The following is a 16,360-nucleotide window of genomic DNA, read 5'->3' on the forward strand; positions in this document are numbered from 1 at the left end:
CTAAACATGACAGGATAACAATATCTACCGCTTAATTAAAAAAAAATCCCACAAAAGTTATTATGTGCTTTATGACAATTTCAGTGTTGCACCGTTGTTGGGTAATTAATGTCTGGTTTACATGGCTGGTTTCTGGTTATGAGGACAAACAGAAATAGAAAACACAAAGGACGTATAGAATTAGTAAAAATGGACAGTTTTAAAACTTCATGACTTTTATAAAAATTTGCCAAGAGGTCATTTAAACAAATAATTAGAAGTACCTTTTGTTATTTATGTTGTATGCCTTAAACACCATGGGGTATATTTACTATAAGTTGATTTGGGTCGATGTTTGGTTAATTTTTTATTTATTTATTTTTTTATCGGTTTTGTGTTTCAGGGTCTAAATCAAACTTTTACTAATGGATAATATTTGACATCCTTTAAAAAAAAAGTCAAAATTCATTTATTAGTAAATATGGCATTTTAGGGGTATATTTACTAAAAGTCAGTCTGGGTGGATTTTTGGTTGATGTTTGGTGGATTTTGTATTTCAGGGTCTAAATTCCACATTTACTAAGATGATTATTTTTTTTAATTTAACGATGTCAAAAATCATCTATTAGTAAATGTGTGATTTAGACCCTTGAACGCAAAATAGATAAAAAATCTACAATACATCGACCAAAATTGACTAATAAAGATACCCCCAAATTTCAAAAATTTCAAAGCTCTAAAAAAAAATAAAAAAATATTGTTTTCAAAAATTTAGATTTAATTATACAGGGTGGCCCAAAAGTAGGTAAAAATATATATTTATATTATGTTTATATTATATTATTTATATATTTATATTACTATATTTATACTGTATTTACACCACATCGTGTATTTCTTTGCTCTTCACTCAGATTCCCTGCCATCATTCCAATTCTGCAACAAAAAAACAAAGAATGCTGTATACCTACTTTTGGTCCACGTGCCAGACTACAATTTCATTGTCATTGACAGTTTGAGCAGGATGATGGGGAACCAGTTTATTTAGTGCCAGCATTGTCTAATTTGGGGATTCCCACTGGAATTGTAAACATCAGTGAAGAATCTTGCAGTATTCCCGTAAGGAAATCTATGCGGGATATCCTTACTGCTGCTCTATATTCCCAATTTTGTGTCCTGGCTTCCCCTTAAGGAAACAGGAAGACGTGTTGCCAAGCCAACGTAGTAATCTATGCACACAGGCCAGACAATTGTGGCAGATGTGTGATAAGACAAATGTCCCAACGCTGTTATAAGAGACCATTTGGGATTAGTAAGCTCTATAGACCCCATACATATATATATAACAGCACTGGTTCCCTCACTGGGGCCATAAAATGTAGTTCCCAGACCCCAGTGTAATTTCCATGTCTTGGGATTCAGTCCTACCTATTTGAATAAAGGGAATACTCGTACCAAAAGATCTAGTTATAGATGGTGAGCCTAGTAGAATAAGGCTGTGACCAGGGGCGGACTGATCCACAGGGGCACAGAGGAAACTGACGGTGGGCCCCACTGCCTGAGGGCCCAGCCCCTTCTCTAGGGGTCAGGTTCCATACTGTGCATTCGAATACAATATGCATTAGTTACCTTATTCTGCACAGGACTATGGTATATTTTCTAGTGCATTGCTGTTATTGATCTGGTACATTATCATGCATGCACTAGCAGTATTTACTATGTATATATTTATCAAGGTGCCCAGACCATACACTCTCTAATGATAAGCCAAGTCTCTGTGGTGACTGGCCACGCCCCTAAGCATGGGCCCCTACCATTGTATCCCCCCTGTGGGCCATTCACGCCCCAGCCCGACACTGGCTGTGACTGCTGCAGAAATTGGTAGCTGCTGAGTTCCTATTCATGGCGGCAACTTAAAAATGGCTTACTATGGTAATTTTACATTTTCCTTAATGGAATCCCATCCCATTTTCCTCTGAAATTCACAGCTAATTGAATCTGCCTCAATTTATATTATTTTATGGGACCACTATGACAGCTATTGACCAATATAGCGTTTTTGTGAATAATTTCAGATTTATTGTAAATCCAAACTCCTAATATATGTAATTAATTTAGTATATGGTCAGTCATTTTAATTCCATGGTGACAACCTGCATTCTGTATGAGAGCCTTTGTCCCACAGAGATCTACACTTTCTTCCACAGCTGAGCCAGTATCCCCATCTACGGGAAGAGATGGAAAGAATTGTCACCACTCACATCCGGGAGAGAGAGGGGCGCACAAAAGACCAGGTCAGAACATGCTAGATGTATTAAAGTTTCTGTATGCTGAAGGTACCTTTATCTTTGTAAGTTTTACTTTGTGAAAGCAGTCAATCACTTATGGTGGGTACACACTGATAGATATATCTGCAGATCAATTGATCTGCAGATATATCTATGGACGGATCGGGCAGTGTCCTGTGCATACACACTGCTCGATCCGTCTGGGACTGCAGTCATGAACTGGGCGGGCGTGTACACACGCCCGCCCAGTTCAGCTGTCAGTCACTGTCGGCTGCCGCAGCATGTGTGCGGGCGGCTGGCTGGTCGCCCGTATACACACAGTGGTGCGCCAATATATCGGTAGATATATTGCCCGTCGGCTGTGCTGCAGGGCCAACGCGATATGTCTGTGAACAATGGAGTTCACAGATATATCGCCCGTACACAATGATCGAGGGACCCGCGATATATCGGTCGTTCAATAGAACGGCCGATGTATCGGCCAGTGTGTATGGGCCTTTAGAGTTCTCTTTATAAAGGAAACACTGTTGCTATTACAGCCCACAGGTTATTTACTTATGTGTGGCTTCTGCCTAAGCTTTAGGCCCAGACTTAACATTAAAGTTGACAAGAATGGAACCCAAACTTAAATTGGCCTCATAACAGGCATACGTGAAAATGAGCTAAACCATTACCTAGATACATCAATGTCAGTGTAATCCATATAATGTGTTTGTTAAAATCATCTTTACATTTTACTGGTTTACCCAGTTAAGCACTTCTGTTCCCAACGTGTCTGCCTCCACCATCGGTAGACTGGGCATGCACTGCACCATATATACGCATCCTGATGGAGAATAGGAGAACGGATGATGCTATCCACGCGTGCCGGATCACTCTGGGGCAAATGTATTAAGCCTGGAGAAGTGATAAAGAAGTGGAAGGTGATAATGCACCAGTCAATCAGCTCCTAACTGTAAAGGGTTTGAAAAATGACAGTTAGGAGCTGACTGGCTGGTGCCATATCACCTTCCACTTATCACTGCTTTATCACTTTTCCAGGCTTAATACATCTGCCCTTCTGTCTGTAAAATGGGCATTTGGGTGGCTATCTTGCGAAGACATGGAAAGGATCAATCTCAGATCAGTGTTGTGGGTGTGTAGCCAGATTCACACTGCAACCATATACATGCAGATGGACGGATATCTGGCTGCTACGGACGTCTGTACTTGCAGTCGCTTTAGTTATTCTCATTTATATAGAGCGCGCATATTTTGCAGTTCTTTACAGAGAGCCATTCACATCAGGCCCTGCCCCAGTGGAGCTTACAATCTTGTCACATACAAACACTAGGGTTATTTTTGTTGTTGCTAGCTAATTAACCCACCAGTGTATTTTTGGATTGTGGGAGGAAACCAGAGTACCCGTAGGAAACCCACCACGCAAGTTCAAGGAGAATATACAAACTGCGCACAGTTAGGGCCATAGTAGGAATCAAACCAAAGACCTTATTGCTGTGAGGCAGTACTGCTAACCATTATACCATCCGTGCTGCCCAATTTATGTCTAACTCAGGATCAGGCTGTATACAGTATGTGTAGCTGGGTTCATACACCCTTCCTTTACAGAAACAAGTAGCAAGGGCCCTTCTTTTTGGTAACACTCCCTTGTACCTCAAGGTACAGTAGCTGCTGCAGGGGCTGTCAAAACACCTGGAAGCTGACGCACCAAATGAAATGACAAGCCGTCGCCTGATTGCAAGATGGTAAGATGTGCCGTGGCCAGTAAATCAGGTGTCACAACATTTCTACCAGTGTATGGGCACACGTGGCTTTCTCCTCCAGTAGTCCCTTCACGAGTTAGATCTCGGGAAACCTGCATTGTGCAGACTAGTCATTAAGGAATCACTTGCATAGTTAATGTTCCATCATAAGCATTATTAGAGATGCAGCTATTTCTGCTATAACCAGACACCGCACAGTCTAAAGACTAACAGGGTTCTTTGGAACAGTCTCATAACAAGTGCTGTTGTGTCCCACAGGTTATGCTGCTGATCGACATAGAACTGGCTTACATGAACACAAACCATGAAGATTTTATTGGCTTCGCCAAGTAAGTGGTTATTGTGCAACATCTACAACACAGGAATAAATATACCTATATCATTTAGAAATTTCAATCACTTTCACATTTGTGACCACAATAACATTTTACCATTGTTTGAAAATATGCTATGTACTATGTTTTACTCTTCAGTGATTGGATTAGGGCAAGCAGACGTTACTACCTAGGGTCACTATACTGAGTGATGACGCTACTTGCTGCTCTCCATGTTATATAGCTGTGTCTTATATTTTCCCAGTGTCCAGTCTACAGATCTCTACTGCCCTGCTCCCCAGAATAAGCATATGTACCAATATAACAGAAAGACAGATATTGACTGATGGATTAAAAATGTCAATATAACATTTATTGCTACTGCCGTTTTAAAATCATCGGTCAAGCCACCAATAATCGGTGGCTTTGAATACCCACGTTTTAGTAAATATATCCCGTAGTCACGTTTATAGTATTTAGCAAATTTTTGTTACTGTATATCTCACATTTGAAATAACTAAGAAGGTTCCATCAAATCAGTAGGCCCTATGGAATTTATTTCGTTTTGAGGATAAAGACTTTGCAAAATTTTGCTTCTAGTTTGAATGATAAATAATTATTTTATATTTGGAACTGAGGACTCTTTACTAGGGGGGAGGGATTACTGGGTCAACCAGAATTAGGTCAACAGTCAATAGGTCAATCCCATGTGGTCGACATGCAACAGGTCAACATGTAAAAGGTAGATAGTACAAAAGGTAAACAGGGTCAACAAGTAGACATGGAAATGGTCGACACAAAAAAAGGTTGACTTTTTGGGGGGGTCATTTGCTATGTTAAACCACATGTGGCCCCAACTAGTGTACCGCTTTGCTCGCCACACTTTTGGCAAAGGTTACTATTCCCAATTGTAATCCACGTTGATTAAAAGTGATGGAAAAGTTTAAATTTTTTTTATTAAACTTGTCAACCATATGTGCGTCGACCATCGTCATGTAGACAGGCCATTTGAACTTGTCAACCTTTTGTAGCTGTCGACCTTAAGCACTGTCGACCTTGTACATGTTGACCTTTTGACTATGTAAACCTTTTGTACCGGTCAACAAAATGCATGTCGACCATATGGGTTTCACCTATTGACTGTCAACCTATTTACTGTTGATGTATCATCTGGATCCCTTAGTTAGGGACGATGGTACTTGGGGATGATGTATCAAGCAGTAAATAGAGGGGAGAAGAGGACCAGTGGAGGAGTTGCCCGTAGCAACCACTCAGCATCTTCCTACGATTTTATAGAATGTACTTGATAAATGTTACTTCAAGATGATTGGTTTCCATGGGCAACTTCTCCACTGGCTCATTTCTCCACTAGTTTCACTGCTTGATGCATCAGCCCCATAATTACTTGGTTTTGTTTAGTTAGTTATCATAAACTATTCAAATATACAAGTGATAGATGTTGGAGGTTATTTGCTGGCATGATCCAGGGAACCAGTCCCCAAGCAGAGCTTATAGACACCATTGGAACTTACTTTCATTAGTCTGCACTGGACTGATCAAGGCTAATTGCTGCCTGTTTGCTACAGGAAATAGCACAATACAACTGGGCACCTATATGAGTTAATAACTTCTAGATTGTCCTAGAAATGATACAAGGGCCATGGCTAGGTTGAAGAATGCACAGGCCACAAAGGGTCTGTAGAGGCAGGTGACTAGTTCATATGCTCTTCATTGTAGTGCGCAGCAGAGGAGCAGCCAAATGAACAAGAAGAAAGCATCTGGAAACCAGGTTAGTACGATGTGTGCATCCATATCTGGATATATCAGAGCTTCTGCAGAGACACTAACTGTTCCTCACTATCAATTGGTACCTTGGTGTAGGCTGAACTCCCAGTGTCAGTGCTACTATGCTAGGTTAGCACGGATGTAAAGGAAAGAACCCAGTCACTATTTGTTCTCCTCTGAACAGTCCCAGAATGAACACAGGGGGGCCGGGTGCAGGTGCCCAGGGGCCCACACACACAGGCACCAGACTAGTCCATGAGGAATCAAGGCGCAGGTTGCGATAAATGTCAGTAACAGTGGGGATGCATAATGTGAACAGGGAGCACTGTGGGGCATAATGTGAACTGATACAGTACAGTGTGTTCCACATATTTCTAGTTCTGGGACTCAGTGGCGTAACTATAAAATAGGCGTCCCCCACCCCCATTCAGAAAGTTTTAGATGCTCTCCATGGTACCTGCTTATTGTCAGGTATCCCTCCCCTTCCGACCGCCGAGGGTCTACGGTTCTGTTGCACCTGCCCCCATTAAAAATGTCCCTTCCAAAATGGCCTCTGCCTCTAGCATCCTTTATAACGGTCACCTCTGAGGTGGTGGCCATTTTGGGAGGGACATGTTCCATGGGGACAGGTGCGATGGGACTGCAGACAAGTATCTGTAGGTCCAGGCAGTGGAGTAGCAACAGCCCCTGCAGGCCCCCAGCTCCCACAAGCCACCCAGCGCCTCCAAGCCACAGCACGAGCTATTGCTACGCCACTTGTGCGACTATTCACTCATTTCAAACTGATCTGAATTGCAATTGAATTTCACCAGTTTGAAATCTCTGAACATAATTGCATTAAATTTTGATATGTATCCTGATAGAAATTTGCTGTTCAAAATTTGTGGCTTGCATACCTAATATTCAGTGTTCATGCTGAGCCATGGGGCCCTAGGCAACAAACTTCCTCTCTCAGTTTAAACCATACTTAGAGGCACCTTCAGTGGCCACCAAACCCTAGGCGGGAGTCTAACTTGCCTAATGGTTCATCCAGGTCTGTGATCGCGTTTACCGTTTCAGGTATGACATTCACGCTAAACTTAATATTAGTAATAGTATTTTTGAATATCATTTGCATAATATTTTAAAATAATACAATTTCTCTGACGTCCTAGTGGATGCTGGGAACTCCGTAAGGACCATGGGGAATAGCGGCTCCGCAGGAGACTGGGCACAAAAGTAAAGCTTTAGGACTACCTGGTGTGCACTGGCTCCTCCCCCCATGACCCTCCTCCAAACCTCAGTTAGATTTTTGTGCCCGGCCGAGAAGGGTGCATTCTAGGAGGCTCTCCTGAGTTTCTTAGTAAAAGTTTAGTTTTAGGTTTTTTATTTTCAGTGAGACCTGCTGGCAACAGGCTCACTGCATCGAGGGACTAAGGGGAGAAGAAGCGAACCTGCCTGCTTGCAGCCAGCTTGGGCTTCTTGGCTACTGGACACCATTAGCTCCAGACGGACCGAACACAGGCCCAGCCTCGGAGTCCGGTCCCATAGCCGCGCCGCCGGCCCCCTTACAGAGCCAGAAGCAAGAAGAGGTCCGGAAAATCGGCGGCAGAAGACATCAGTCTTCACCAAGGTAGCGCACAGCACTGCAGCTGTGCGCCATTGCTCCTCAGGCACACTTCACACTCCGGTCACTGAGGGTGCAGGGCGCTGGGGGGGGCGCCCTGAGCAGCAATAGAAACACCTTGGCTGGCGAAAATACATCACATATAACCCCCAGGGCTATATGGATGTATTTTAACCCCTGCCAGAATACAGCAAAAAGCGGGAGAAAAGTCCGCCGAGAAGGGGGCGGAGCCTATCTCCTCAGCACACAGGCGCCATTTTCCCTCACAGCTTCGCTGGAAGGACGTCTCCCTGACTCTCCCCTGCAGTCCTGCACTACAGAAAAGGGTAAAACAAGAGAGGGGGGCACTAATTAGGCGCAGTATAAATAAAACAGCAGCTATAAGGGGAAAAACACTTCTATAAGGTTATCCCTGTATATATATATAGCGCTCTGGTGTGTGCTGGCATACTCTCCCTCTGTCTCCCCAAAGGGCTAGTGGGGTCCTGTCCTCTATCAGAGCATTCCCTGTGTGTGTGCTGTGTGTCGGTACGATTGTGTCGACATGTATGAGGAGGAAAATGGTGTGGAGGCGGAGCAATTGCCTGTAATGGAGATGTCACCCCCTAGGGAGTCGACACCTGAGTGGCTGAGCTTCTGGAAGGAATTACGTGACAGTGTCAGCTCTTTACAAAAGACGGTTGATGACATGAGACAGCCGGCTACTCAGCTCGTGCCTGTCTAGGCGTCTCAAAAGCCATCAGGGGCTCTAAAACGCCCGTTACCTCAGATGGCAGATACAGACGCCGACACGGATACTGACTCCAGTGTCGACGATGAAGAGACGAATGTGACTTCCAGTAGGGCAACACGTTACATGATTGATGCTATGAAAAATGTTTTACATGTTTCTGATAATACAAGTACCACTAAAAAGGGTATTATGTTTGGTGAGAAAAAACTGCCTGTAGTTTTTCCTGCATCTGAGGAATTAAATGAAGTGTGTGATGAAGCGTGGGTTTCCCCCGATAAAAAACTGATAATTCCTAAAAGGTTATTAGCATCATACCCCTTCCCGCCAGAGGATAGGGCACGTTGGGAAACACCCCCTAAGGTGGATAAAGCGCTCACACGTTTGTCAAAACAGGTGGCACTACCGTCTCCTGATATGGCCGCCCTTAAGGAACCTGCTGACAGAAAGCAGGAGAATATCCTAAAATGTATATACACTCACACGGGTGTTATACTGCGACCAGCAATCGCCTCAGCCTGGATGTGCAGTGCTGGGGTGGCTTGGTCGGATTCCCTGACTGACAATATTGATACCCTAGATAGGGACAGTATATTACTGACTATAGAGCATTTGAAAGATGCATTTCTATATATACGTGATGCACAGAGGGATATTTGCCGACTGGCATCAAGAGTAAGTGCGCTGTCCATTTCTGCCAGAAGAGGGTTATGGACGAGGCAGTGGTCAGGTGATGCTGATTCCAAAAGGCATATGGAAGTATTGCCTTACAAAGGGGAGGCGTTATTTGGGGTAGGTCTATCAGATCTGGTGGCCACGGCAACTGCTGGGAAATCCACATTTTTACCCCAGGTAGCCTCTCAACATAAGAAGACGCCGTATTATCAGGCGCAGTCCTTTCGGCCCCATAAGGGCAAGCGGGCAAAAGGCTCCTCATTTCTGCCCCGTGGCAGAGGGAGAGGAAAAAGGCTGCAGCAAACAGCCAGTTCCCAGGAACAGAAGCCCTCTCCCGTTTTCTGCCAAGTCCTCAGCATGACGCTGGGGCTTTACAAGCGGACTCAGGCACTCCCCTAAAGTCTGCTTTACCGACGTCTCCCTCCGACAGGGAGGCGGTATTGGAAGCCATTCACAAGCTGTATTCCCAGCAGGTGATAATCAAGATACCCCTCCTGCAACAGGGACAGGGGTATTATTCCACGCTGTTTGTGGTACCGAAGCCGGACGGCTCGGTGAGACCTATTTTAAATCTGAAATCCTTGAACACTTACATACACAGGTTCAAATTCAAGATGGAGTCACTCAGAGCGGTGATTGCGAACTTGGAAGAAGGGGATTATATGGTGTCTTTGGACATCAAGGAGGCTTACCTCCATGTCCCAATTTACCCTTCTCACCAAGGATACCTCAGGTTTGTGGTACAGAACTGTCACTATCAGTTTCAGACGCTGCCGTTTGGTTTGTCCACGGCACCCCGGGTCTTTACCAAGGTAATGGCCGAAATGATGATACTCCTTCGAAGGAAGGGAGTTTTAGTTATCCCGTACTTGGACGATCTCCTGATAAGGGCAAGATCCAGGGAACAATTGGTAGTCGGGGTAGCACTATCTCAAGTAGTGTTGCGGCAGCACGGTTGGATTCTCAATATTCCAAAATCGTAGCTGATCCCGACGACACGTCTTCTATTCCTAGGGATGATCCTGGACACAGTCCAGAAAAAGGTGTTTCTCCCGGAGGTGAAAGCCAGGGAGTTATCCGAACTAGTCAGAAACCTCCTAAAACCAGGCCAAGTGTCAGTGCATCAATGCACAAGGGTCCTGGGAAAAATGGTGGCTTCCTACGAAGCAATCCCTTTCGGCAGATTCCACGCAAGAACTTTCCAGTGGGACCTGCTGGACAAATGGTCCGGATCGCATATTCAGATGCATCAGCGGATAACCCTGTCACCAAAGACAAGGGTGTCTCTCCTGTGGTGGTTGCAGAGTGCTCATCTTCTAGAGGGCCGCAGATTCGGCATTCAGGACTGGGTCCTGGTGACCACGGATGCCAGCCTGCGAGGCTGGGGAGCAGTCACACAGGGAAGAAATTTCCAGGGCTTGTGGTCAAGCCTGGAGACATCACTACACATAAATATCCTGGAGCTGAGTGCCATTTACAATGCCCTAAGCCAAGCAAGACCTCTGATTCAAGGTCAGCCGGTGCTGATCCAGTCGGACAACATCACGGCAGTCGCCCACGTGAACAGACAGGGCGGCACAAGAAGCAGGAGGGCAATGGCAGAAGCTGCAAGGATTGTTCGCTGTGCGGAAAATCATGTGATAGCACTGTCAGCAGTGTTCATTCCGGGAGTGGACAACTGGGAAGCAGACTTCCTCAGCAGGCACGACCTCCACCCGGGAGAGTGGGGACTTCACCCAGAAGTCTTCCACATGATTGTAAACCGTTGGAAAAAAACCAAAGGTGGACATGATGGCGTCCCGCCTCAACAAAAAATTGGACAGGTATTGCGCCAGGTCAAGGGACCCTCAGGCAATAGCTGTGGACGCTCTGGTAACACCATGGGTGTACCAGTCAGTGTATGTGTTTCCCTCCTCTGCCTCTCATACCCAAGGTACTGAGAATTATAAGACGGAGAGGAGTAAGAACTATACTCGTGGCTCCGGATTGGCCAAGAAGGACTTGGTACCCGGAACTTCAAGAGATGCTCACAGAGGACCCGTGGCCTCTACCTCTAAGAAGGGACCTGCTCCAGCAAGGACCCTGTCTGTTCCAAGACTTACCGCGGCTGCGTTTGACGGCATGGCGGTTGAACGCCGGATCCTGAAAAAAGGCATTCCGGAAGAAGTCATTCCTACCCTGATCAAAGCCAGGAAGGATGTGACCGCAAAGCATTATCACCGCATTTGGCGGAAATATGTTGCGTGGTGCGAGGCCAGGAAGGCCCCAAAGGAGGAATTTCAACTGGGTCGATTCCTGCATTTCCTGCAAACAGGAGTGTCTATGGGCCTAAAATTAGGATCCATTAAGGTTCAGATTTCGGCCCTGTCGATTTTCTTCCAGAAAGAACTGGCTTCAGTTCCTGAAGTTCAGACGTTTGTCAAGGGGGTGCTGCATATACAGCCTCCTTTTGTGCCTCCAGTGGCACCTTGGGATCTCAATGTAGTTTTGGGGTTCCTAAAATCACATTGGTTTGAACCGCTTAAATCTGTGGATTTGAAATATCTCACATGGAAAGTGGTCATGCTGTTGGCCCTGGCTTCGGCCAGGCGCATGTCAGAATTGGCGGCTTTATCTTATAAAAGCCCTTACCTGATTTTTCATACGGACAGGGCAGAATTGAGGACTCGTCCACAATTTCTCCCTAAGGTGGTTTTCAGCGTTTCACCTGAACCAGCCTATTGTGGTACCTGCGGCTACTAGGGACTTGGAGGACTCCAAGTTGCTGGACGTTGTCAGGGCCCTGAAAATATATGTTTCCAGGACGGCTGGAGTCAGAAAATCTGACTCCCTGTTTATCCTGTATGCACCCAACAAGCTGGGTGCTCCTGCTTCTAAGCAGACTATTGCTCGTTGGATTTGTAGTACAATTCAGCTTGCACATTCTGTGGCAGGCCTGCCACAGCCAAAATCTGTAAAAGCCCATTCCACAAGGAAGGTGGGCTCATCTTGGGCGGCTGCCCGAGGGGTCTCGGCTTTACAACTTTGCCGAGCAGCTACTTGGTCAGGGGCAAACACGTTTGCTAAATTCTACAAATTTGATACCCTGTGTCACGAACCGGTCTCTCACCTTTGCGGGTTCTGGGGTTCATCCGTTGCCAGTGCGGTTGCTCGCGGTGCTGTGCGCCCGTGTGGGGACACGGCGTGATCAATGGCACAGGTAATGCAGAGTCTGGGAACTGTGAGTGCGGGGACCAAATGGCCTAAGGCACTGCGGTGTGTCTGCTGTATAGGAGGTGGCCATGTTGGAGACCAAATAGCTAATACTGAGCACTTGTGAAAACACCTGTGGGCAGGTGTAAGCCAATCCCGTGCTTGTGCTGCCTTTAAGTAGGCTGGGATTATGTCACTCTGGGCCAGTGCTTTGTTGTATCAAAGCTGTGCTCTAGCTCTGAACTCTCTCCGTGCATTCCTGTGTGATTCCTGTGGTCCAGATATCGCCTCCGTTCCCAGAGGTCCGTTTTGCAGCCTTCACTGCCAAAGATCTACCGGCTCTCCATTGTGCTATCAGTCAATTGCACACCTATTGGAAATACTTGGATTCCCAGTGTCCTGCATGAGGTTACCTTGTCTGTCTGCCTATCATACAAAGTTTGGAGGATTCCAATTCCCTCAGCTGTTCGTTTGTTCAACTCTGCATTTATCCCATTCATCACCTTGCCATCTACTACAGTTTCACAGTGATCTCCGGAACCCGCAAGTAACCCAATTCAGTACTTTTTCTATGTTGTCATTACAAGGATAATTCTTCACAGTCTCTCAGTTAACTCTTAAAACTCCATTGCAAATTCTTACAGTCAATTCTCCATGTCTGCATTAACCAGTTAAACACAATCTACAGTTCAGCATCAAAGCCTGTTTATATTTGGACAATTCAACATTTATTCTTCAGCTTGTTTTTGCATATGTTTCCATGAACATTTCTTTTATTTATTTCTGAGTTTTCTCTTGCATATTATTTCTGTCATTCCTGCAATACTTCAGTATAATGATGATTAACAACTAGTCATTTAACTCCTTACTGAATTGTTACTTTAATAAATATATGAAACGGAACTTCCTTCGTCCTCCCTGTTTTCTTCATACCCCAGCACCTACACCTGTGGTTGGCTCCAGGTTAACGGATTCACAAAAACACCCGGACCTGACAGTAAGCACTGGCCACATGGATCCGTCAAGTGACCAATTCGCAGGAGGCGGTGCTACGTCAAATATCCTTTCCCGTCTGGAAAACCAGGAGTCTATACAGACACAAATAGTGCAGTTTATGCAAACTATGGCAGACCGTTTAGAGACTCTTCATACAGCAATTAAAACGTCTCAAGTCCAGATTCCAACTCCGGTAGTCCCAGTTACCACTACAGCTTCTCCTGTGATGCTGCCTACGTCCCGCTTGCAGTTACCCTCTCCGAGTAAGTTTGACGGAACTCCAAAACTTTGCAGGGGATTCCTGAATCAATGCGAGATCCAGTTCGAACTGATGTCCGCCAGTTTCCCATCAGCTCGTTCTAAAGTCGCATATATTATTGCCCTCCTCTCCGGTCAGGCTCTGGAGTGGGCATCACCATTATGGGAGAGAGGTGATCCTATCCTCTCTAATTACAAAGAGTTTGTATCTTCTTTCCGGAGAATCTTTGACGAACCCGGCAGGACCACCTCAGCATCTTTGGAGATTCTCCGTCTACGTCAAGGTTTACGTCCTGTCAATCAATATATTGTTCAGTTTCGCACGTTGTCTTCAGAGTTAAACTGGAATGAGGAGGCCCTGATCGCCGCGTTTTGGAATGGACTTTCTGAGAGAATCAAGGACGATTTAACTATCCGGGATGTGCCAACTAAACTGGATGAATTGATTTCTCTCTGTAACAAACTTGACCTACGCTACAGGGAGCGATGTTTAGAGAAATCCAGGGCAGAGCGATCCAGTCCACGTTATCATCCTAGGCCTCGACAAGATTCTTCATCACAGTCTCCGGTAACGACAGACGAACCTATGCAGATTGGGCGCTCTCGCCTCACAGAAGAGGAACGACTTCGTCGTCGACAGGGTAACCTCTGCATGTACTGTGGGTCCTCTGAACACTTAGTTAAATTCTGCAAACTCCGACCGGGAAACTCTCGCTCCTAGCTTATTCAAGAGAGGTTAAGCTAGGAGTTACTCTAGAATCACGTTCTGGGAAAGAGCCGACCTTGTCTATTCAATTAGAAGTTCCAAGTTCTACAGTGAAAGTTTCAGCTCTCCTAGATTCTGGGGCAGCCGAGAACTTCATCTCCTCAGCCTTTGTCATGCGGTCTAAAGTTCAAACCATGCCTCTGGAAGCAGCAGTTGCCGTTACAGCAGTGGATGGAAGTCGAATTCCAGATGGTATAATTACTCATCGAACCGTATGTCTCAAGATGAAAGTTGGTGTGCTCCATTCCGAATACCTCTCCTTCTACGTGATTCCCAAAGCCTCTCAAGATGTGATACTTGGTTTACCTTGGCTGCAGAAACATAACCCTCAACTTAATTGGCAAACCATGGAAGTCCTTTCATGGGGTAAATCTTGTACCAAGGACTGTTTAGCCTCAATTGTACCTCTCCGGTCAATCAGCCTTCCCGACCTACCTCCGGTGTATCAATCCTTTGCGGATGTTTTCAGTAAACAAGCAGCAGACTCTCTACCTCCTCATCGCGAATGGGACTGCCCAATTGTCCTGGTTCCGGGTAAAACACCTCCTAGGGGACGAATTTATCCGCTATCCATCCCAGAGACGCAAGCTATGTCTGATTATATACAAGAAAATCTAACCAAAGGATTTATCAGACCATCTTCTTCACCTGCAGGAGCCGGATTCTTTTTCGTTAAGAAGAAGGACGGTGGGTTACGACCATGCATAGATTACCGTGGACTCAATGAGATCACTGTGAAAAACAAGTATCCATTACCCGTAATTCCAGAATTATTTGACCGGGTAAAAGGAGCTACTGTGTTTACTAAACTGGATCTCCGAGGGGCCTACAATTTAATCCGCATCCGAGAAGGGGACGAGTGGAAGACTGCTTTTAATACCCGGGATGGGCATTACGAATACCTTGTAATGCCTTTCGGTCTTTGTAATGCACCTGCAGTTTTTCAAAGCTATGTGAATGAACTTTTTCGTGATCTTCTCTACAAGTGTCTAGTAGTGTACCTGGATGATATCCTAATATTCTCTAGGGATATAAAGTCTCACCGTCACCAAGTTAAAGAGGTACTGACACGTCTGAGAAAAAATCAACTTTATTGTAAGTTAGAGAAGTGCACTTTTGAAGTATCTTCCATACCGTTCCTTGGTTACATCATTTCTGGATCAGAGCTATGTATGGATCCCGGTAAGGTACAAGCTATCCGAGATTGGTCCACTCCTACAACTCTCAAGGGGATTCAGCGATTTCTCGGCTTTGCTAATTTCTATAGGAGATTCATTAAGAATTATTCCACGTTAGCTGCTCCCATCACAGCCCTAACTCGTAAGGGAGCAAATCCTACGAACTGGTCTTCAGAAGCAATCAAAGCCTTCTCTGATTTAAAGCAAGCCTTTGTGTCAGCCCCCATTCTTCGACAGCCTGATCTGAATCGTCCCTTTCTACTAGAGGTGGATGCATCTACAGAAGCAGTAGGAGCTGTGTTGTCACAAGTCTTTGAAGATGAAAAAGTCCATCCCTGCGGATATTTCTCCCGTAAGTTCCTCCCGGCAGAACGTAATTATGCAATCGGTGAGCAAGAGTTACTTGCCATCAAGTTGGCATTTGAGGAGTGGAGATACCTTCTAGAAGGAGCTCAACATCGCATTACAGTTTATACTGATCATAAGAATCTTCTGTATCTGCAGTCAGCTCAGTGTTTGAATCCACGACAAGCTCGATGGGCGCTTTTCTTCTCACGATTTGATTTCAAACTCACCTATCGTCCAGGGTCTCAGAACAAAAAGGCAGATGCCCTTTCCCGGTCCTTTGCTTCTTCTGAATTAAATGATGCTACCACGAATCAAGCCATTGTGAATCCTAGGTCCTTTTTAATGACTCGAACCTCTCCAGTTCCTCCGCCTGGCAAGACCTTTGTCGCCACAAGTCTTCGAAAACGGCTGCTTACCTGGGCTCACTCCTCTTCCTTCATGGGTCATCCTGGGGTTCTAAAGACTCTCAAGTTTATTCAACA

The 16,360-nt window shown here is 45.3% G+C and overlaps 1 protein-coding gene across 9 annotated transcripts in view; it reads left to right on the forward strand.

Moving 5' to 3' along the window:
* The window catches only part of DNM1 (dynamin 1), a 265,735-nt gene that overhangs the window by 157,502 nt on the left and 91,873 nt on the right, over positions 1-16,360 (forward strand). For all 9 annotated transcript variants that reach the window (XM_063936607.1, XM_063936606.1, XM_063936608.1 and 6 more), the window contains exons 11-13: positions 2,187-2,273; positions 4,289-4,359; positions 6,082-6,133. In XM_063936607.1, the coding sequence (XP_063792677.1) occupies positions 2,187-2,273; positions 4,289-4,359; positions 6,082-6,133 (210 nt within the window). The remainder of the gene's footprint in view (positions 1-2,186; positions 2,274-4,288; positions 4,360-6,081; positions 6,134-16,360) is intronic.

The sequence above is a fragment of the Pseudophryne corroboree genome, chromosome 8 (genome assembly GCF_028390025.1).
Source record: "Pseudophryne corroboree isolate aPseCor3 chromosome 8, aPseCor3.hap2, whole genome shotgun sequence".
NCBI lineage: Eukaryota > Metazoa > Chordata > Amphibia > Anura > Myobatrachidae > Pseudophryne > Pseudophryne corroboree.